Source organism: Kogia breviceps, chromosome 5, assembly GCF_026419965.1.
Source record: "Kogia breviceps isolate mKogBre1 chromosome 5, mKogBre1 haplotype 1, whole genome shotgun sequence".
Lineage (NCBI taxonomy): Eukaryota > Metazoa > Chordata > Mammalia > Artiodactyla > Physeteridae > Kogia > Kogia breviceps.
In genome coordinates this window covers 97,795,400-97,818,827 of record NC_081314.1, presented here as the reverse complement: position 1 = coordinate 97,818,827, position 23,428 = coordinate 97,795,400, and the positions used below count along the sequence as shown (strand labels likewise).

Below are 23,428 nucleotides of genomic sequence, written 5' to 3'. Positions count from 1 at the left end.
CAAAATACAGTTAATGGAAAAAATACTGATACAGGACAAAAATCTACATAGGAAAAACTTCTGATGTTCATAATTATGAGACAAATATATTGTTTCAATTGCTCAAAATATGTGTATGTTCACCATAACACAGATATCAGCTACTCTTCCCTCCTCACTTCTATCCATCCACTCATCCAAGAAACCTGTGCTAGGCACTCTTCTGGACACCTGGGGATAAAGCAGTGAACCAAACCACTTGTGTATATTCAAAGCAATACTCTAGCAGATGAGATAGACAAGCAAATAAATGAATGAAAGGTGCTATGAAGAAACATAAAGCAAAAGAAGGGGATAGAAAGTGACTGTGTAAAGTAGGGGGAGCTATTTTAGATACGGTGGTCGAGGAAGAACTCCTGAAGAAGCAAAGTGGCAACATTCCGTTAATAATGGTTATGAGTACGACTTGTATTTACTAAAAATGGTACAAGTTTCTACTTAATGACTGGCAGTAGAGCATTGCGTGATAACCCTAAATAAGCTATGAAAATGAATAGTTTGGTGCTAATACTAATTCTAAAGAGATTTCTTCCTTTAATGGAGAAATAAGAGAATGCAGCAGTTCGGTATATAAAGACCTCAATCCCATTTCTCATATCTGATAAGGCAAAACAAAAGTTAGACAATGAATAGATTTTGAATCACAGAACATGCTTTACTGACATATCAAAGTTAACATTAAGGCTTAATGTTTTCTTTTCCATGAGACAATTTTGTAGGCATTCTTCTCATAATGCATGCTTTATAAGCAAATGCAAAGGTGATAAAAATACTTTCTTAGGCTGGCGGTGCTCAATAACACACTGAATAAAAAGGTGCTCCAAAAAGCACTGTACAAACATAAGGTATTATTATTACTACTATTAGCCAACTCACCTGAAGATGAAGGAAGCTGATCATAGTCCTGTGATGTTCTGTTGGATTTGACATTTTCACCTGGTAATCTCCTAGCAGGAGGCAAAGGAACCTGGCCACTTGCTGGATCAAAGAAGGGATCTTAAAAATAAAGATAATTTTCAGATTAAAATTATTATCTCTGCTAACTGGCTAAAGAAAAAAAATTAGAAATTCTCTATAAAGATCAATTTTTGAAAATAGGAAAACATTTCATGACTGATAGTAACCATTTTCTAATTTGCATATTTTCTAATTTATTCATCACTTGCTCAAATATGCTTTTCCCATTTATTCCTAAATAATACACACTACTAACTTTGTAGTTTTCAGATCTCTTATTTGATGGTAAAATTGTTGATGGTAAAAACTGCTTCTAATTTTAATTTTCTGTCCCAGTCTGTCCTGTACAATGAATAGAAACTGTTGTAAAGTCAAAGAAAAAAATGGGTTTTGAATTTTGCCTGTAAGAATATTATATCAGTTAATCTGTCTAAGCATTAGGCAGACATAATCTGTAAAATGGACCTGCCATTTGGGATTTGTGAGGATTAAATGAATTCATGTCTATGAAATCTCCTATACATATAATGTGCCTTTTAAAATACTACATTGGGCATCCTATGCAAAAAATTGTTAGTTGGCTCACTGAACAATAAATTCAATTATTAAAAATTATGCTATTATTAACATTAAGGTCTGTATAAGTAGTAAACTGTGGGGTTTTTTTTTACCACCTTGGCAGAGAGGGGGAATCTGAAATAGTGAAAAATATGAATTACAGACAAATTAAATATTATTGTACTTCTTAATTATATTTATTAAAAATAGAGGGCTTCCCTGGTGGCGCAGTGGTTGAGAGTTCACCTGCCAATGCAGGGGACGCGGCTTCGTGCCCCAGTCTGGGAGGATCCCACATGCCGCGGAGCGGCTGGTCCTGTGAGCCATGGCCACTGAGCCTGCATGTCTGGAGCCTGTGCTCCGCAACGGGAGAGGCCCCAACAGTGAGAGGCCCGCATACCACAAAAAAAAAAAAAAAGAATAATGGCAGAAGCTAATGGCAGAGCTAATGGCAGAAAGAGATTTTATCAGTGCTACTGTATTAAATCATTAGGACCATAAACCTACCTGGTTTAAAATTAGTAGTATATGAGTTTAAATCCATAGAACTGATTCATTTTCTGAGTAGATGAACATTACCTCTGCAACCTTTGGTTCACTAATAATTTATCATCTGCCACCACTGCCATCTCAGGCTCCTCTGTTTTCCTCTCTCATAACACTTTCTTCTATGTCTGCCAGTATCTCCAAAGGTACTGTAAGTTCTTTTCAGGGCAGGAACCTTATCTTACTCAATTATGTTTGAATTATATCTCCTAACAGAAACACAGTACCAAGTATACGGCTTGGTAAACAGCCTGCACTTCACAAATATTTACCTTTAACTACAAAAATTAACTCAGATTCAGATTTTTCATAAATTCAAATTCTGTGAAATTTATATCGCTAACATAAGGCTAAAATTATAACTGTTAAAGAAGACCTGATAAATACTTCATTGTTTTAACTTCCATTTGAGTTTGATATTAAAAATATATAACATTTAATTATTTGAGAAGGAAATACATGCCTATTTATATTAATTTTGACTAGTTGAAGTCATTATTTCCTTCCCCCTATTTGCATACAATAATTATCTCCAGCTTTACTGGAGACTTTTTTTTTTTAACCTAAGCAAGGTTACTTAATTTGCTTTCATTAATTTTGAGATTAAAGTAAGTCTTAGATTCTTAGTTTTCAATAATTGAAAAGCCTCATTAATTTTGCTGAAACATTTAGGAAGGAATAAGAAGATAAATCAAATTCCATGCAACAAATGTTAGTCTTTTGATTTGGAAGGCTAACCAAAGGAACCAAATGTGGTGATTTCTGCATAAATTTAGAAATTTCCCAAAGATTTACAGTTAAATATTCAATAAAATTTACTTTCAATTCTTGTTCATTCTAAAACATCTCTGATATAATATTAAGTCAGAGAAAAGGCTTTTATAATTATACTTTTTTTATTTCCTTAGGGGTAAATTTATAGGTTTGTTAGATATACTTATGCTATTTCTAATCATCTATTTAAGACGAAACATTAGATTCTGGATACATTATTGAGTAATAGAGTACAAAATATACAGTAGTATGATATTGCTCCATTAATCTGTTGCACCTAAAAGGTCACTAGGTTATGCTAAAAATATTACCAAAAATAACACGAAATACTTAGTTCAGTTCTGAAGCACTACAATGCTTCATGTTAAGTTTGGCTACTGGTCAGGTATAGGGTAAACTGGGCTTCTGTAGCAAGTTATAAAGTTGGAAGCATTCCTGCTTCGATGGGAAAAGATATTACATATAATACAATTACTACACAGAGTACAATAATTACCAAATTTGAAAATCAATACATTTTTAAAAGTAAATTCTTCAAAAATTAAAGTAAAATTTTATATCCACACTTAGGATTAAAACATACAAATTGAAAATACCGTAGCCAATGTACCATTTATATAGTAATACACGTTTGAGAAATGAATGAATGAATAAACACGATGGGATTAGTCTACTCTAAAAAAGCAAAGTAGAAGTGCCTGTGATTTACAGTACGGTAATGCTAAATTGAAAAAATTTAAGACTTATTTTAAGAGTATTAAAAACTAAGGAAACACTGGGAGGAAAAGGTTTGCTAACTATGAAAGAAGTGGGGAAATATGCATCAATCAAAATTATGCTGTGTAAGAAGGAAACCTATCAAGTGGTTATCTCTGGGAGGAGGCATTATGGAATATTTTCTTAATTCTTTTTTTTCCCTCACTATCTGAAACACTTCCAATTTTTTACTCAAGCATAGGAAAAGAGGCAAATAAAACTGAACAGTTAAAACAATGGCATCTTTCCTCTGGGGATGCTGTCCAAAAGCCATCTGAAAGATTTATCAGTTATTCTGAAAATTTTAAAAGAATATCAATGCTAGATCTAATTGATAGAAGAGGATTTGAAGACCTATTTAGGTGAAACAAAGCTCCTCACTCTTTAACTCACATTCATAAAACCCCCATATGTAGTGATCTGGCCACTGATCGTCCTCAAGTGTTAGAGAATTCACTACCCCTCTGAGATATAAGAAGTATTAATAATCCAGGAAGCTTCTTAACAGGAATGAAATTTCCACTCCTAATTCTTCTCACTGGTTAGTCTTTGTCTCAGGAGACATGGAAGAAATCTAATGATTCTTTTACAAATACTGTGGTTGAAAGCAACTCTAATACATACTCAAGATCTTCTCTTCTGTCAGTTAAACATCCTCAGTTCCTTTAATCTACCGTAGTTTACATGGTGTGATTTTACTTCCCTTTCCCATCCTGGCTGCACTCCTCCAGATAAAGCCTAGCCCTGGGTTTCTCCAACTTGAGCATGCATCAGAATCACCCCCAAAGGCTTATGAAAACACAGATTGCTGGGTCCTACTCTCAGAGTTTCTGATTTAGTAAGTCTTGGGTAGGTCTAAAGAATTGGCATTTTTAACAAATTTCTAGGTAGTATTAGTGCTGCTGGTCTCAAGACCACAATTTGAGAACCACGGCTCTACCCATCAATCCTTCAGCACCTGAACACAGTAGTTCTCCACACTGGCTGAGCCTGGGGGAGGACCGTGCCTCACTCGACCTCTGATTTGAACTCTGTGAGTGCAACCCTCAGAGGGTATGAGAGTCCCTGGTAACTACGTCATGAGTGTGCTTTATAAAGGTCACAGTCAACCAAACCCCTAAAAACCCTTTCCAATAACTGTTGCTAATGATCCAAGTTTTCTTTATAATTTACTTATGCAATTGCATTTCTGGATCCCGTGGAAAACCTTCCTTCATCTCTAATAAAGTCAATTTGGCTAGCTCTTAGAGTTGAATTGTGACTTTAAGATTGGATAAGGACTTCAAAAGAGATTCCAGGTTAGAAATACAGTGAGGAAAAGGTTCAGTAAGGGCTGCCAAATACGTTGTGTATTTTGTGCACTGCACAAAGACATGCAGTAATGGGACTGAGCAGACTTAAATACAGCCTTGGCTTTGTTTCTGGAGCACTGGTCCTGGCACAAAGCAGAGGGAGGGGTGCCTATTTCAACCCACCAACACAAAAGAAATGCCTTTTTGTAATTCAGACAAAAGCACATATATGCTAGCAGTAGCCCTGGGTTTGGAGACAGTAAAGTGTAAAGCTTTTTTTGAGGACTCTTCGGGTTTTGTTAAGATATGACTGGCCTGTCCAGAGTAGATGGCTCATGTACAGCAGTAGGCATTACTATTTTGCCAAAAGAAATCTTGCATGAAGGCCTAAAATAGAAAACAGACAAAAGCAGCATCAGAGCTGTGCCCCTGCTTCACTTCCCCCGCTTGATCATACAGGAGTCCTAAGGCTCCTTTGCAGAAACACAGGACCCTGTAGTTTGAAAACCACTACTATAGAGCAGTCACTGGGCTATAAGGCTGGAAAGGTGGACCCGACTCAGGTGTGCAGGGCACTGAATGCTGGAATAAAGAGGTAGGTTTGAGTAGGTATTTAATATAACATCATGGGGATATACAATTTTTGTCTTTAATTAGGGATAATGATTTCCTCAAGGAAACCAAATCTTCATAATGCCAGAAAAGGCTTATCATTACACTGGACTAAAATTTTACAGATTAAACTATAGTGAAAATAATAGCAGTAAAGTGCTCATATAGTCCATTTAAATTTAGCAGTCACCGTTGTTTACCTTGTATGGTTCTACAGCTATTAAGTTAAACTTTTGTTTATCATTTATAGAGTATTCTTTCATGAAGTTCAGTTCAGCATGAAGAACTGCTGCTGTGAATTTTCTATCACACTTCTTAGCGTAATGTGTTGAATACTTTGCAAAATGATACAGGCAAGTGCTTATTTAAAGCTGAAAGAAATTTCATGTTCTACGATATCATTATGTTAAGAAGAATTAAAATATTTCTTTTGAAAAAGATGTGATCTATACATGTGGCTTAAAACTGAATAAAAACGGCTGACTCATTGGATCTCATAAAGGATCTGACAACAGATTAGAAATTTGTCCTGTTAATTATATGAGACTGGAAAGCGGGGAAAAGTTGCCATTTTTTTCCTCAGAAGTATTTATTATCAAGGGATATCAACATTACTTGAATGGAATTAGAATACTTCCAAGCATAAAATGAGTTCAAGAGAGAGTCAACAGGTTCAGATGACCCTGCTCTGGTCCCATGTTAGCCTCACACCACAGGTTAAGGATAACTGCTACTGAGCCTACCTGGCAGCCAAGCAAAGCTATTTATGAAAAAAAACAGTTTATACAACTTTCATTCTAATAAAAGGGGGACTTTTTATTTTGAAGTGATTTTTTTAGTAATCTTGAGAAAAAACTTTTTGAAGATTTTTACAAAAGAAATATGAACAATTAAATTATGATAAAGAACTGAAGTATTTTACAATTAATTCTTTTGATAAAAACAGGTTAAAGTGTGTGTTTGTGTAAAAAAGTGTAAGAATTAAGTCAAGCCTGGAAAGCTTGACTTAATTTTAAAAGAAGGCACTACAGGGTGGAGAGAAGATGGCAGAAGAGTAAGATGCGGAGATCACCTTCCTCCCCACAAATACATCGGAAATACATCTACACATGGAACTGCTCCTACAGAACACCCACTGAGCGCTGGCAGAAGACCTCAGACCTCCCAAAAGGCAAGAAACACCCCACGTACCTGGGTAGGGCAAAAGAAAAAAGAATAAACAGAGACAAAAGAATAGGGACGGGACCTGCACCAGTGGGAGGGAGCCGTGAAGGAGGAAAGGTTCCCACACACTAGGAGCCCCTTTGCGGGCGGAGACTGTGGGTGGCGGACGCGGGGAGCTTCTGAGCCACAGAGGGGAGCGCAGTAACGGGTGTGGAGGGCAAAGCAGAGAGATTCCCACAGAGGACCGGTGCCAACCAGCACTCACCAGCCTGATCAGAGGCTTGTCTGCTCACCAGATGGGGCGGGCGGGGGCTGGGAGCTGAGCCTCGGCCTTCCCAGGAGAGGACCAGGGTTGGCTGCGTGAACACAGCCTGAAGGGGTTAGTGCACCACGCCTAGCCTGGAGGGGTCTGGAGCTGCCGAAAAGCAAGAGACCTTTTCTTCCCTCTTCTCTTACTGGGGCGTGAAGAGAGGGGATTAAGCGCACTGCTTAAAGGAGCTCCAGAGACAGCGGGGCACGGAGCTGCTGAAGAGACAAGAGACTTTTTCTTGCCTCTCTGTTTCCTGGCGCGCGAGGAGAGGGGATTCCAGAAACGCATAAAGGAGCTCCAGAAACGGGCCCGAGCCAAGGCTGTCAGCACGGACACCAGAGACGGGCGGGGATGCTAGGGCTGCTGCTGCCGCCAGCACCAAGAAGCCTGTGTGTGAGCACAGGTCACACTCCACACCTCCCCTCCCGGGAGCCTGTGCAGCCCGCCACTGCCGGGGTCCCAGGATCCAGGGACAGCTTCCCCGGGAGAATGCGCAGCGCGCCTCGGGCTGGTGTAGCATCACGGCGGCAGAGGCTCACCCCATATCCGTGCCCCTCCCTCCCCCCGGCCTGAGTGAGCCAGAGCCCCCGAATCAGCTGCTCCTTTAATCCCGTCGTGTCTGAGCAAAGAGCAGACACCCTCGGACTACCTACGCGGAGAGGCAGAGCCAAGTCCAAAGCTGAACACCAGAAGCTGTGCGAACAAAGAGGAGAGGGGGAGGTCTCTCCCAGCAGCCTCAGAAGCAGCAGATTAAAGTTCCACAATCAGCTTGAAGTGCCCTGCATCTGTGGAATACCTGAATAGACAGCAAATCATCCCAAGTTGAGGAGGTGGACTTTGGGAGCAAGATATATTATTATTTTCCCCTTTTTCTCTTTTTGTGAGTGTGTATGTGTGTGCTGCTGTGTGAGATTTTGTCTGTATAGCTTTGCTTTCACCATTTGTCCTAGGGTTCTGACTGAACCGTTTTTTTTTTTGTTTGTTTTTTATAAAATTTTTCTTCTTAATTATTTTAATTTTAATATCTTTATTTTACCCTACTTTATCTGATGTCTTCCTTTCTTTCTTCCTCCCTTTCTTCCTCTCTTCCTTCCTTTCTGGCTATTTTCCTTCCTTCCTTCATTTCTTCCTTTCTTCCTTTCCTTTCTATTTTTTCTCCCTTTTATTCTGAGCCGTGTGGATTAAAGGCTCTTGGTGCCCCAACCAGGTGTCAGGGCTGTGTCTCTGAGGTGGGAGAACTAACTTCAGGACACTGGTCCACAAGAGACATCCCAGCTCCACATAATATCAAACAGCAAAAATCTCCCAGAGATCTCCATCTCAATACCAAGACCCAGCTTCACTCAACGACCAGCAACCTACAGTGCTGGACACCCTATGCCCAACAAATAGCAAGACAGGACTACAGCCCCATCCATTAGCAGAGAAGCTGCCTAAAATCATAATAAGGCTACCAACATCCCAAAACACACCACGAGACGTGGACCTGCCCACCAGAAAGACAAGATCCAGACTCATCCACCAGAACATAGGCACTAGTCCCCCCAACCAGGAAACCTACTCAACCCACTGAATCAACCTTAGCCACTGGTGACAGACACCAAAAACAACGGGAACTATGAACCTGCAGCCTGCAAAAAGGAGACCCCAAACACAGTAAGCAAAATGAAAAGACAGAAAAACACACAGCAGATGAAGGAGCAAGGTAAAAACCCACCAGACCTAACAAATGAAAAGGAAACAGGCAGTCTATCTGAAAAAGAATTCAGAATAATTATAGTAAAGATGATCCAAAATCATGGAAATAGAATAGACAAAATGCAAGAAACATTTAACAAGGACCTAGAAGAAATAAAGAGGAAGCAAGCAATGATGAGCAACACAATAAATGAATTAAAAATACTCTAGATGGGATGAATAACAGAATAACTGAGGCAGAAGAACGGATAAGTGACCTGGAAGATAAAATAGTGGAAATAACTACTGCAGAGCAGAATAAAGAAAAAAGAGTGAAAAGAACGGAGGACAGTCTCAGAGACCTCTGGGACAACATTAAACACACCAACATTCAAATTATAGGGGTCCCAGAAGAAGAAGAGAAAAAGGGACTGAGAAAATATTTGAAGAGATTATAGTTGAAAACTTCCCTAATATGGGAAAGGAAATACTTAATCATGTCCAGGAAGCACAGAGAGTCCCATACAAGAAAAATACAAGGAGAAACACGCCAAGACACATATTAATCAAACTATCGAAAAGTAAATACAAAGAAAACATATTAAAAGCAGCAAGGGAAAAACAACGAATAACACACAAGAGAATCCCCATAAGGTTAACAGCTCATCTTTCGTAAGAAACTCTGCAAGCCAGAAGGGAGTGGCAGGACATATTTAAAGTGATGAAGGAGAAAAACCTACAACCAAGATTACTCTACCCAGCAAGGATCTCATTCAGATTTTATGGAGGAATTAAAACCTTTACAGACAAGCAAAAGCTGAGAGAGTTCAGAACACCACCAAACCAGCTTTACAACAAATGCTAAAGAAACTTCTCTAACTAAGCAAGAAACACAAGAGAAGGAAAAGACCTACAAGAACAAACTCGAAACAATTAAGTAAATAGTAATAGGAACATACATATCAATAATTACCTTAAATGTAAATGGATTAAATGCTCCCACCAAAAGACAAAGACTGGCTGAATGGATACAAAAACAAGACCCATATATATGCTGTCTACAAGAGACCCACTTCAGACCTAGGGACACAAACAGACTGAAAGTGAGGGGATGGAAAAAGATACTCCATGCAAATGGAAATCAGAAGAAAGCTGGAGTAGCAATTCTCATATCAGACAAAATAGACTTTAAAATAAAAACTATTACAAGAGACAAAGAAGGACACTACATTAATGATCAAGGGATCGATCCATGAAGAAGATATAACAATTGTAAATATTTATGCACTCAACATAGGAGCACATTAATACATAAGGCAAATACTAACAGCCATAAAAGGGGAAATCGACAGTAACACAATCATAGTAGGGGATTTTAACACCCCACTTTCACCAATGGACAGATCATGCAAAATGAAAATAAATAAGGAAACATAAGATTTAAATGATACATTACAGAAGATGGACTTAATTGATATTTATAGGACATTCCATCCAAAAACAACAGAATACACATTTTTCTCAAGTGCTCATGAAACATTCTCCAGGATAGTTCATATCTTGGGTCACAAATCTAGCCTTGGCAAATTTAAGAAAATTGAAATCATATCAAGTATCTTTTCTGACCACAACGCTATGAGACTAGGTATCAATTACAGGAAAAAATCTGTAAAATATACAAATACATGGAGGCTAAACAATACATTACTAAATAACGAAGTGATCACTGAAGAAATCAAAGAAGAAATCAAAAAATACATAGAAATAAATGACAATGGAGACACAACGACCCAAAACCTATGGGATACAGCAAAAGCAGTCCTAAGAGGGAAGTTGATAGCAATACAATCCTACCTTAAGAAACAGGAAACATCTCGAATAAACAACCTAACTTTGCACTTAAAGCAATTAGAGTAAGAAGAACAAAAAAACCCCAAATTTAGCAAAAGGAAAGAAATCATAAAGATCAGATCAGAAATAAATGAAAAAGAAATGAAGGAAACAATAGCAAAGATCAATAAAAGTAAAAGCTGGTTCTTTGAGAAGCTAAATAAAATTGATAAACCATTAGCCAGACTCATCAAGAAAAAAAGGGAGAAGACTCAAATCAATAGAATTCGAAATGAAAAGGGAGGCGTAAATACGGACACTGCAGGAATACAAAAGATTATTAGAGATCACTACAAGCAACTGTATGCCAATAAAATGGACAACCTGGAAGAAATGGACAAATTCTTAGAAATGCACAACCTGCCAAGACTGAACCAGGAAGAAACAGAAAATATGAACAGACCAATCACAAGCACTGAAATTGAAACTGTGATTAAAAATCTTCCAACAAACAAAAGCCCAGGACCAGATGGCTTCACAGGCGAATTCTATCAAACATTTAGAGAAGTGCCAACACCTATCCTTCTCAAACTCTTCCAAAAGATAGCAGAGGGAGGAACACTCCCAAACTTATTCTATGAGGCCACCATAACCCTGATTCCAAAACCAGACAAAGACTTCACAAAGCAAGAAAACTACAGGCCAGTATCACTGATGAACATAGATGCAAAAATCCTCAACAAAATACTAGCAAACAGAATCCAACAGCACATTAAGAGGATCATACACCATGATCAAGTGGGGTTTATTCCAGGAATGCAAGGATTCTTCAATATACGCAAATCAATCAAGGTGATACACCATATCAACAAACTGAAAGAGAAAAACCATATGATCATCTCAGTAGATGCAGAGAAAGCTTTTGACAAAATTCAACACCCATTTATGATAAAAACCCTGCAGAAAGTAGGCATAGAGGGAACTTTCCTCAACATAATAAAGGCCATATATGACAAACCCACAGCCAACATCATCCTCAATGGTGAAAAACTGAAACCATTTCCACTAAGATCAGGAACAAGACAAGGTTGCCCACTCTCACCACTCTTATTCAACATAGTTTTGGAAGTTCCAGCCACAGCAATCAGAGAAAATAAAGAAATAAAAGGAATCCAAATAGGAAAAGAAGTAAAGCTGTCACTGTTTGCAGATGACAAGATACTATACATAGAGAATACTAAGGATGCTACCAGAAAACTACTAGAACTAATCAATGAATTTGGTAAAGTAGCAGTATACAAAATTAATGCACAGAAATCTCTTGCATTCTTATACACTAACGATGAAAAATCCGAGAGGGAAATTAAGAAAACACTCCCATTTACCATTGCAACAAAAAGAATAAAATATCTAGGAATAAACTTACCTAAGGAGACAAAAGACTTGTATGCAGAAAACTATAAGACACTGATGAAAGAAATTAAAGATGATACAAATAGGTGGAGAAATATACCATGTTCTTGGATTGGAAGAATCAACATTGTGAAAATGACTCTATTACCCAAAGCAATAAACAGATTCAATGCAATCCCTATCAAATTACCACTGGCATTTTTTACAGAACTAGAACAAAAAATTTCACAATTTGTATGGAAACACAAAAGACCCCGAATAGCCAAAGCAATCTTGAGAACGAAAAATGGAGCTGGAGGAATCAGGCTCCCTGACTTCAGACTATAGTACAAGGCCACAGTAATCAAGACAGTATGGTACTGGCACAAAAACAGAAATATAGATCAATGGAACAGGATAGAAAGCCCAGAGATAAACCCACACACATATGGTCATCTTATCTTTGATAAAGGAGGGAAGGATATACAGTGGAGAAAAGACAGCCTCTTCAATAAGTGGTGCTGGGAAAACTGGACAGCTACCTGTAGAAGTATGAAATTAGAACACTCCCTAACACCACACACAAAAATAAACTCAAAATGGGTTAAAGACCTAAATGTAAGGCCAGGCACTATCAAACTCTTAGAGGAAAACATAGGCAGAACACTCTTTGACATAAACCACAGCAAGATCCTTTTTGACCCATCTCCTAGAGAAATGGAAATAAAAACAAAAATAAACAAATGGGATCTAATGAAACTTAAAAGCTTTTGCACAGCAAAGGATACCATAAACAAGATCAGAAGACAACCCTGAGAATGGGAGAAAATATTTGCAAATGAAGCAACTGACAAAGGATTAATATCCAAAATTTATATGCAACTCATGCAGCTCAATAACAAAAAAACAAACAACCCAATCCAAAAATGGACAGAAGAACTAAATAGACATTTCTCCAACGAAGATATACAGATTGCCAACGAACACATGAAAGAATGCTCAACATCATTAATCATTAAAGAAATGCAAATCAAAACTACAATGAGATATCATCTCACACCAGTCAGAATGGCCATCATCTAAAAATCTAGAAACAATAAATGCTGGAGAGGGTGTGGAGAAAAGGGAACACTCTTGCACTGTTGGTGGGAATGTAAATTGATACAGCCACTATGGAGAACAGTATGGAGGTTCCTTAAAAAACTAAAAGTAGAACTACCATATGACCCAGCAATCCCACTACTGGGCATACACCCTGAGAAAACCATAATTCAAAAAGAGTCATGTACCAAAATGTTCATTGCAGCTCTATTTACAATAAGCCAGGACATGGAAGCAACCTAAGTGTCCATAATCAGATGAATGGATAAAGAAGATGTGGCACATATATACAATGGAATATTACCCAGCCATAAAAAGAAATGAAACTGAGTTATTTGTAATGAGGTGGATAGACCTGGAGTCTGTCATACAGAGTGAAGTAAGTCAGAAGGAGAAAAACAAATACCGTATGCTAACACATATATATGGAATCTAAGAAAAAAAATGTCATGAAGAGACTAGGGGTAGGATGGGAATAAAACACAGACCTACTAGAGTATGGACTTGAGGATATGGGGAGGGGGAAGGGTAAGCTGTGACGAAGTGAGAGAGTGGCATGGACATATATACACTATCAAATGTAAAATAGATATCTAGTGGGAAGCATCCACATAGCACAGGGAGATTAGCTCGGTGCTTTGTGACCACCTAGAGGGGTGGAATAGGGAGGGTGGGAGGGAGGGAGATGCAAGAGGGAAGAGATATGGGAACATATGTATATGTATAAGTGATTCACTTTGTTGTAAAGCAAAAACTAACCATTGTAAAAGTTATACTCCAATAAAGATGTTAAAAAAAAAAATAGAAGGTACTATATTTAACTTTCAGTTAATGGGACTTAAATTACATATATAAAAGGTAATAGGTACCTTATAGGAATTTGGCTAGAAATTATCCAGAGGTTTGCCTTAGGAAAGGTTAAGTTTACTAAGATTTAGAGATATTCATTTTTTAAAAAAAAATTTATTGGAGTATAGTTGCTTTACAATGTGTTAGTTTCAGCTGTATGTATTCATTTTTAAATGTTAATTAAAGTCCATGTATAAAACAAAGATTTGAATAAGTGAAAAAGATAGCAAAATGTTAGCATATATATGTAGCTATATGAATAAAAGCCTAATAGTTATCCATGCTTTCTGCTTGGATTAGAAGGGTTATGAACCTTGCTCTTTGATTGGTCGCATTCAGTGAATTAATGTGATCCTTGAGGGCAGGGAGGCATCTCACAGAGTGGGTGACACAGAGGACAATTCAGTATTTACTGACGAAAAATTATTCCTTGAAAATAAACTACTTTTAGAAACTGATGCTATATATTCCAAATTATATGTCTATAATTTTGTGGGTCATATCTACAAACTGCCTCAAACTTCTAAATTATCAAACCAAATGGAAAAAAAAATGAGAAAAATGTTAAAGGTAAATGATAATGGTTAAGATTCCCAAGTTTTCAAAGAAGCATGTAGGTGGCTAAAGGACAAAGTGAGCACTCTTAGAAGGCTTTCATGATTCATCTCATACACAAATGTAAAGCAGTTGTTAAAAAAAGAAAATTTTCACCCTATGTTTAACCAAACCAATTCGAGGAGGCAGACATTTCAGAGTACAGATCACAGTATCACCAAGAGGACTGACAGGAACAATTAATATCAGCAGTTTCAACATAACTGAATTTTTTTTTCCTGATAATTCTGACTAGTGGAGTGGATGGTTTATTAAGTCTTTTTATTTCTACTCCTCACTTGAGTTTTTTTTTTTAAAGTGTGTATTAATTTTTCCTTGAAGACCAATAATTTCAGTAGATACATTGAGGCATTAAAAATAAAAACAGTAACAAAACAAAAAAATACAGATATTTCAGAAAAACATATCTAGTAATGTTACAACAATAGAATTTACCAAGATATCACGTTTTTGAATAAAATTATGACCCTAAAGCATATTTAGTAAAAATTTTGAAACACATTGTTTGAAAAAAATATTGCACTCAGAATTAGGAGAAAGTCTAAATTTGTCCCCATCACTTTTAGCCCAAACACAGAGCACTTCTGGTTCTCACCTTTTGTAACATACAGGTGTTATTTGGACCTGATAATCTCTTCAGCGCCATTTCTGAATTCTGTGATTCCTTGTTGCTTTCGCCATTTTTGTAATCCTTTTGGCATTAAACCAAACAATTGATAGACAAACCTAGCCAACTGCTGTTTTCCCCACCCAGGGATTTTTCAGCTTGGGAGCTAGAAACCAATGAATCACTAATGCTTATTTGACAGTATCATCTTAGAAATATTTTTGCTTTCAGTGAAAACGTTTGCTTGGTTTTTCCCTCCTACCTGAAGGAAGGAGGAAAAGGTCCTGTCCTGAGGATGGTCGGCTACTGGAGCCAGGAGGTTTTGAATGTTCGATGAGACTATGCCTTGCTGGAGGTGGGGGAGGTGGGAGGGACGGGGGGAGGGCATCAAAAGCATCTTCACCTGCATTGAAAGAAAGGTCAGTATCAACAGCAGAACTCCATTAATCAAAACACAGTGTCAGACAAAAATAATGATTTTCTCTTGCTGCTTATAAACAACTTCACCTGCAGTGTTTACCCAGCAGTTCACTGACTTTGTTAATGGGAGCTGATTATTTTGTAGGAGGTGTTTGGAGAGAAACACAGACACACAAACACACATGTGTGCGTACAGACTTTTTCGATCTCTCAGCCCTTTCTATTAAAAAGCAGTAGTTCAGGTTATGAAACAGCTTATTATTCACTTGTAACCTTTATAATATTAAGACATTGGAGGTTTGAACTAAATATATTACAGATCACATCATCAAAACAGAATTTTTGTGTAACAATAAGAGTTCACAGCCTCTAATTAGAAAATCACACTATGCACAAAAATTTAATGTCACAGAATAGTTTAGATTATCTTTTAAAAGTTTGCTCCACGGCATTTTAATTCATTTAAACTAACGCTCCACATATTTCGTTGTCAAAATATACAGAAAATGCACCTGCAGTAGAGGAATATGATCTTTTTCTACTTACCAGATATCTCTAGGGAGAAACAGTTAAATATATCAATAGAACTACCTCTTGTGGTGGTCCCAAAGCTAGTTACTTATATTTGCATAGTTCCCAACTTTAGTAACTGTAGAATACTGCAGTATGCTTTTATGTCTACTTGTGTTTCCCCTGCCACGTCTTACTATCCTATTCATATTTTCCCTCATCTTGATTCTTTAAAAAATAAAATTGCAGTGTATGTAATTTTGTAAGCAATCACAAATAATCTGTGCATGAAACAGGGTATAAATACCTACATCTTCTAGTAGTAAAAATTCTCATGGATTTAAATACATTGACTTAAATATAAAGCTATATTTAAATATAAACGGTTTCACCACTCATCCAGCTTGCCTTGCAGAAAGTATTCAAAATTTTTTCTCTAATGATCATAAATATTTTTCTAATGTAAAAAAATATATATGAAGGTATAGGAGAGAGAAAGAAAGAGCTTTGTTATCATTCCAACCTTCAGCTATTTCCTACATTATCTCATTTATTCAAATCCTTTATCAGCCCCTAAATGTCAGGCACCATGCTAGGCACATGGGTAATGTGAAGATCAAAATCATAAGTCCTCAACCCCGAGGAGCTTAGATTCCACAATGAGATCTAAGAAAAGTTCACAAAAGACCCACAGGTGAATAGGTCCCAGAGGGAGAGAGAGGTGCATTGTAAGAGGGAAGAGGAATGCAGAAAGTGGCATTCAGCAAGGTGTTAACAAGAACAGGAAGGCCTGGGATATCAGGGCCTCAAAAACATTTGTTCATCAAATACAGGGATGGTGTCTACTAGGCAGAGTGAATAGCATAAATAAAATATGAGATGTACATGAAGAGCCAAAGGGAGGATGAGTTAAAAAGGTTGGAACATTTATCTGCATTGTCCAATATGGTAGTAACTATCCACATATAGCTATTTAGTTTAAATTGAAATTAACTAAAATTCAGTTCTACAGTCACACATATAGATCTTTTATGTCACCACATAAAGTTCTATTGGACAGTGCTGATCTAGTCATAAAGACTTGGGTAATAGGTCATAGCATACAGGAAGAAGTGGAAGAGAAAAAGACTATAGGTAAAGAAGGAAGTTGGGAGGTGCTTGTAATCCACGTAGGTGAGAGTAAAACACTGAACTGCAGAAAGAACAGGAGGAAGACATTCAATTGTATAACTGGAAACACCAGTTGATGGTGTTTTGGGGAAAAAAAATGGAGAGGTTCATCTCTAGTAGCCTAATGATTCAGATAAGCCTATAAATGCACCTTCATTATACATTATTTTATGCTATGGTGACTCATTGTGAAGCCTTAACTTGTGAAGGTTTCTTAATTGTCTTCCTCTAAAAACAGGGTGAGAAGCTTCCTACCTAGAATTAATGAAATAAACAGACACCTGCACCAGCCAATTTTAACATAAATACACACCTGTGTGTACCTTCACACACGTACACACAGACAAACATTAAGTGTACTTCATAGTAAAATCTGAAACAAAGAAATTGAGATTCTTTGGATGTGTTCTAGTTGCAGTGATTATAAGACAGAATTTTTCAGCTCTCTACAATAAAATATATAATTTCTCATAATGTAATTAGCTAAGTGGAAGTGGGTCATTTTATATTGAAAGAAAAAGTAAGTATGCATTCATTAAGAATTATACTTAAAGAAAATCTCAGATGAGTACTCCAAATCTCCTAGAACACAGGCACCTGGGGGAATGAACAATGCCCTCATAAGATTTTGTAGACTGCCTTTAGTACATGAAGAGACAACCTGATAAAACCCTAACTGATGCCAGCTATTTACACCACTGCTTCAGTCATCTAAATGGAATAATGGTCACATGAACTGAGAGCCACTATCACCTGGAGATTCCATTCTAATTCAGACAAATTCATAAGCTAGTGAGTCTACATTGCACTGAACTAAGAATTCTGATAATTCAGACATTAACTGAAAGAGGTGGCAGGGAGCCTTGCTTGAAATTGTTTTAAAGGTTTCAACCTAATGGAGGGATGAGAAGATCATAATCAGAGGGCGTCCTGTTGAGTGAAGAACCATGCTTTGGATTGTCCCGAGTTGGAGGCCTGGCAGGTGGTAATGGCACTGGATCAGAGGCTGAATCAAAAACATCTCCTAGAGGATAACACAAAATCTTAATGTATTTTCGGTACAACAATGGCATGGAATTTTGCCTTTAAATTCTGACCATTAAGACATAGAATACAAAGAGAATATGTCTTATACATACCCTTTAAATATATGCCTAACTCAGGGATGTTTGATTTCTTCATCTCTGAAGATGTACCGTGTGTTCCATTCAATATACAGTGACCGTTATCACAAGACCTAAAGCAGAAATCAAAGGACAAAAATCATAAGGATAATTACTTTCCATTTAAAAGTCATTTGGGGGTGGGGAGATGATGGGAACTAGCAATGCTGCTCATGTAATAAAGTTAGGATATAAATATAATTAACTTCCTTTTCTGGAGAAAGTAAAGTAATATTATCTAGATACTTGAATACTTTTACAAAGCAGAAGTAAATATTCCATGGAAGACAAAGGTTCTTTTTCTTTTTTTTTAAGTGAAACTAAGAATTACAAGGGCCACAAAATTGCTGACACCCTAAACACACCTGTGGAATTAACATATCATTTTGGAAGATTTCAATATTACCTTATCAAGGTTTTGAAGAAGAAAATGTAATATGCAGGCAAAAAATAGGTAAAAGTCCCAATGACATCACTACTGGTTAACGGTACTTAACAGTATATTTTTATTTCTGTAAGTTAAGTTTTCCATATTATAAACTAGAGCCTGTCAAGGAAGTAGAATTATTAAATATTCAGAAAGTCCATTAAAATTCAGATAGGCACGGCTTCCCTGGTGGCGCAGTGGTTGAGAGTCCGCCTGCCGATGCAGGGGACGCGGGTTCGTGCCCCGGTCCGGGAAGATCCCACATGCCGTGGAGCGGCTGGGCCCGTGAGCCATGGCCGCTGGGCCTGCGCGTCCGGAGCCTGTGCTCCGCAACGGGAGAGGCCAAAGTAGTGAAAGGCCCGCATACCAAAAAAAAAAAAAAAAAAAAAAAAAAAAAAAATTCAGATAGGCATATTCAAAGACCTAGAGTCTGGAGTCCAATTTCACCACTGCCATGAACAAAACTGGCACTTCTGACAACTGTAGAAAAATGACTTTAGCAAAGGCCTTGGGTACACAACAAATATTTTAATCTGGGTGTCTGTAAAAGGATAATACTAAAAACAGTATTTTTATGGTTGGTATTAATGCTTTCGAATCATACTATGAACACAATGCACACAATGAACACGGGGGACAGGAAGTAGCAGCGGGAAGAGAAGGCACGGAGCATATTTTGTCTTCAGAATCTAGTTGTGTAGCAACTGACTATCTGCTCACCAAGTTACTGTGCTCACAAAGAGCTATAGAAGGCAGAGTTTATATTTTACTCTCCCCTGATTTACTCTGAATTCTTGGGGCAAAGTAAAAGTACATACATAATGGAGGAGATATTGGACATTTGAATAGTTATTGCAAAGTGCTTCATCTGAAATTCATTTCCATTCTCTCTGGTGGCCACATCTCTTTAACGGGCCAGAGAATGGTTCATTTAAAACTAGTTATCATGTATTGAATTTTCATAGTAATGATGGATTTTTACTGAAATGGAATTATTCATCTATGAATAATATGGTTTATGAATCTATGAATAATATGGTTTAACTTTTTCCATATACTGATAATTTAGTTCTCCTGACGTTCCAAAGAGAGGAAAAACATAGAAGGAAAGGATGTGTCTAAGTTTAAAGAGTGCTTTGTAGAGGACCTAAGAAGATACTTCATCCATTGACTTTCAAGAACAAATTAGACAGAAAATTCACTCCAATTAAGATTAGGGATTATCAACATTTATTACTTCTCTGTAATGTAGAAAGATGGTAATGGTGGTCATAAATCAAATTTATTTTCAGGATTTGGGAGGCCTGCCAGCAAAAATCTCATCCAGTATGATGTGACAATTAAAATTTAAAGTATTAAAATTATACCACTCACTTATACAGTGATGGAAAAAAAGAGAGATCCCATGGAGACCAAAAAAGCTCATCTTACTTCAGTTTTTAAAAATTACTACACATTTATAAGATCCAAGGGAACTGAAAATTGTAAAAATTTATACTTGATGTAAAGGAATAACTTTTTTCTCTAATAAGAATAGTAGACATTTGGTTCTTCTAACAAACATAACAAATTATTATCTCTCAGTTATTTCTCTGTCTTCTCAATGTTACCAACAAATGTCCTAAAGACCAGCAATCAGCAAAGAAAGGTTTGGTTCTTGTTTTGAAATATGAAGCCCTGGACAGCAAAGTGTTAATAACCATGGTTAATAATTCTGCATGGTGTTGATGCTTCTAACCTTGTAACTCACTAAGGCAGATCTCTGGTTTAAATGGAGTTTTGCCTCTCTTTTCCAAGTACTGCAATACAATACTTGAAGAAAGGCATTAAAACATTTTTTAGACTTTTCATCTGAAAAGAAAGGAACACTCCACTCATAAAATGCTTTCTGTTGATCGACTTGACCTCAAAAGGAAATGGCACACTAAGTAAAGATGACATAGATGACTGAAGTGTTAAACAGCTCTCCAATTCCTCAGTCAGTAAAGAGATACTGAAAGGCAAGAAGCCTGGGCCACCAGCAGTAGCTGAGCCCTCTTCTGTATGTGCCAAGCAGAGCTCCAGGGATGTAATTAGACAAAGAAAACTGGAGCTCAGAAAATAAGTTTGAAACTGAGATTTGACTTATTGAGTATTTCATCTATGTCAATTAGATTTAAAAAAAACAGAAAAATAATATTAGATTATGATTTACTAATTCAATTATATAAACACAGAATTGTCCTGCTACTTAAAGACAAACTAATATTTCAGTACACACCACCCATTTTTAATAACTCCTATACCTCCATGGGGCTGCCACTTCAAAGACCAAGGATGTCTCCATCCTTGGTCCTGACAAGAAGAAAACAGAACACAATTCCTCACATTCTTGTTTGATCCAAGGAAAAGTAAAATAGTACCTGATAAAAATAGCTAAGGGAAATAATTTTTTTCACTTCTTCGAGATCTGAATATAAGTAGGTAGCACATCAAGAAAGAAAATCAATATAGATTATACTAGTCCTTACTCCATGAAGAACAATTCTAAGGAAGGTTGGTATAATACCTTGTTTTCTAAGCACTAATTTTTCTTCATGAGATACGTGCTTAGAACTGATAAAATGCATTGAAAATAGCTTATTGAAAATTCATGAATTAATCACCACTATATGTAACCTACAACAAAGTTTTACTACAGTACAATTTCTTTTTTGGGGAGAGGGGCAACAAATTAGTCCATTAGACATACTAGTCAACTAATTTAGTCAAAGGACTTCCTAGTTAATAGAAATCTACATCTTTTCATTTTCTCTGAAAGGTCATGGAGAAAAATAGTATTATAGGTAGAGGAGGCTTTGAGCAAGAAATCAAGAGTGTTTATTAAACAGATGCGATTCAGTTGTTTAAAAACAAATGCCATAAATGATAATGCTTGCTGCAGACGTGAGGTGATGATAAATGGCCCATATTCTTACCTAGGAGGAGGTTTTACATTATGACAATGAGATGGTTGTGAATTCAGGGAAACAGGATGGGATGAAGGAATCTTGTATTCATCGTCATCTTCCTCTACTGGGTCTCTTGTTTTCTCTGAAAGGGAATTTGCTAATGGACCAGTACACCTACCAGAGGGAAAAAAAAAATCCAGTCTAGTTTCAGCATAATAATTCAGGACAGGCAAGTCTGATGTGACATATTCAAATCAAAGAAACTACTTTGTCACTTGTGTTCATTTAGCAATTACAGGGTAACATCAGAAGGGCTGTTCTTATACTAAATACAAATGGAAAGGATTTTTTAAACTCTTGATGAAATAAGAGTTTTCATACTTATAATTTTTAAATGGCACAATAAGAGAAACTAGTAACCTGTCAAATAAAATAAAAAGGTCCTGGAGTTGTAAGTGAACGCATAAAATTATTTACACCAAAGCTATTAAAATATTAACATTTTGTTCCTATTTAACTTAAATTGGTAAATTAAGATGATATATATGCAAGGTTATTTTATATATTAATGAAGTATTTATAGAAAGTTCAACTGTCTCTTGTGAATATTACTTATAGTTGAAAAAATCCAGTTTAATTAAGTGAAACAATTCTTTCTCCTGTGAAGTTACAATTCAGATAGTTGTTGTTGGGACAAAAATTAACAAAGATCTAAAAATGACTGGAACAATCAGAAGTAGATAATAAGAGAACTTTATGTCTTTAAGGTAGAGGCCATTATTTTTATGGCTTAAATTCCCTGGCTAAGTAAAAAAGAATGCAAATATGTAAAACAATTACCTAATATCAAAAGAAATTCCCAAGCATTTTACTCATCCATTGAGTAAACAGAAAAAGCCAATTAATAACAAAACAACAAAAACGTACGTTTTTTTTTTTTTTAACAGTTATTGCTAACGGAGATTATTCTAAGCTGATGCCAGTGAGAAACACCAAAGTAGAAACACACAAACCTACCCTGACCAACTTTAGGACAACCAACCTGTTTGCAGGACACTGGAGGTACATATGGATCCAAACCTTTTTTAAAATCATGAACCTCAAGACAAATCTGTTTCGTTAAATTATTATTTTTTTAATGTTTGTGACTGCAATTTTGAAGCACCTTCTGTAGAGGGAGCAAGAGGCCTTTGGTATATGAACCATCAAGCCTGAAATAACTTTTTCATTTTTATTTCTCCTAACTAGTTCGAATGAAAACAACTTTAAGGGCTTTTCTCTGTGCCACTGCAAGAAGACATTTTGAAAAACCTGAAGGTTTTCAAATTTCAACTATATATCTGAGTCTCTAGGAAGTTCAGAGATGAAAGAAAAAAATCTCTCCTAAGATTTTTCAGAAGTGTGTTTTTATCTGTCTTTGAAGACTTTCACTACCGATTTTTGAATTCTTGTTTGTTTGAGCGACCTTGGAATTCAAATGACAGTTTATGGTGAAATGAAAGCACAGTGATACAGTGACAGGAAGTCCACTGTCACCACCCAGAGCACAAGCTAATAACCTTATTAATAACTTAAGGGTTACACCTACCATGGTGTAACCTTGGAAGATGTACATCCCAAATGAAGGCCAGCGAGTACACGGACTGCAAAATGGTGATTTGATGGGAATTAGAGCAGGGATTTCAAACATTACCTTTTCATAAATTCTTATAAACATGGATATAAATTT

The 23,428-nt window shown here is 36.7% G+C and overlaps 1 protein-coding gene across 5 annotated transcripts in view; it reads right to left on the bottom strand.

The window, feature by feature from the left end:
- CBLB (Cbl proto-oncogene B) overlaps window positions 1-23,428 on the bottom strand; it is a 213,663-nt gene that overhangs the window by 15,936 nt on the left and 174,299 nt on the right. For 3 of the 5 annotated variants that reach the window (XM_059064285.2, XM_059064287.2, XM_059064284.2), the window contains exons 14-18: window positions 21,727-21,873; window positions 18,319-18,416; window positions 18,072-18,203; window positions 15,342-15,482; window positions 916-1,035 (exon numbers count right to left, since the gene is read on the bottom strand). In XM_059064285.2, coding sequence (XP_058920268.1) covers window positions 916-1,035; window positions 15,342-15,482; window positions 18,072-18,203; window positions 18,319-18,416; window positions 21,727-21,873 — 638 coding nt within the window. The remainder of the gene's footprint in view (window positions 1-915; window positions 1,036-15,341; window positions 15,483-18,071; window positions 18,204-18,318; window positions 18,417-21,726; window positions 21,874-23,428) is intronic. The other 2 variants (XM_067034717.1, XM_067034716.1) reach the window with 1 other exon arrangement.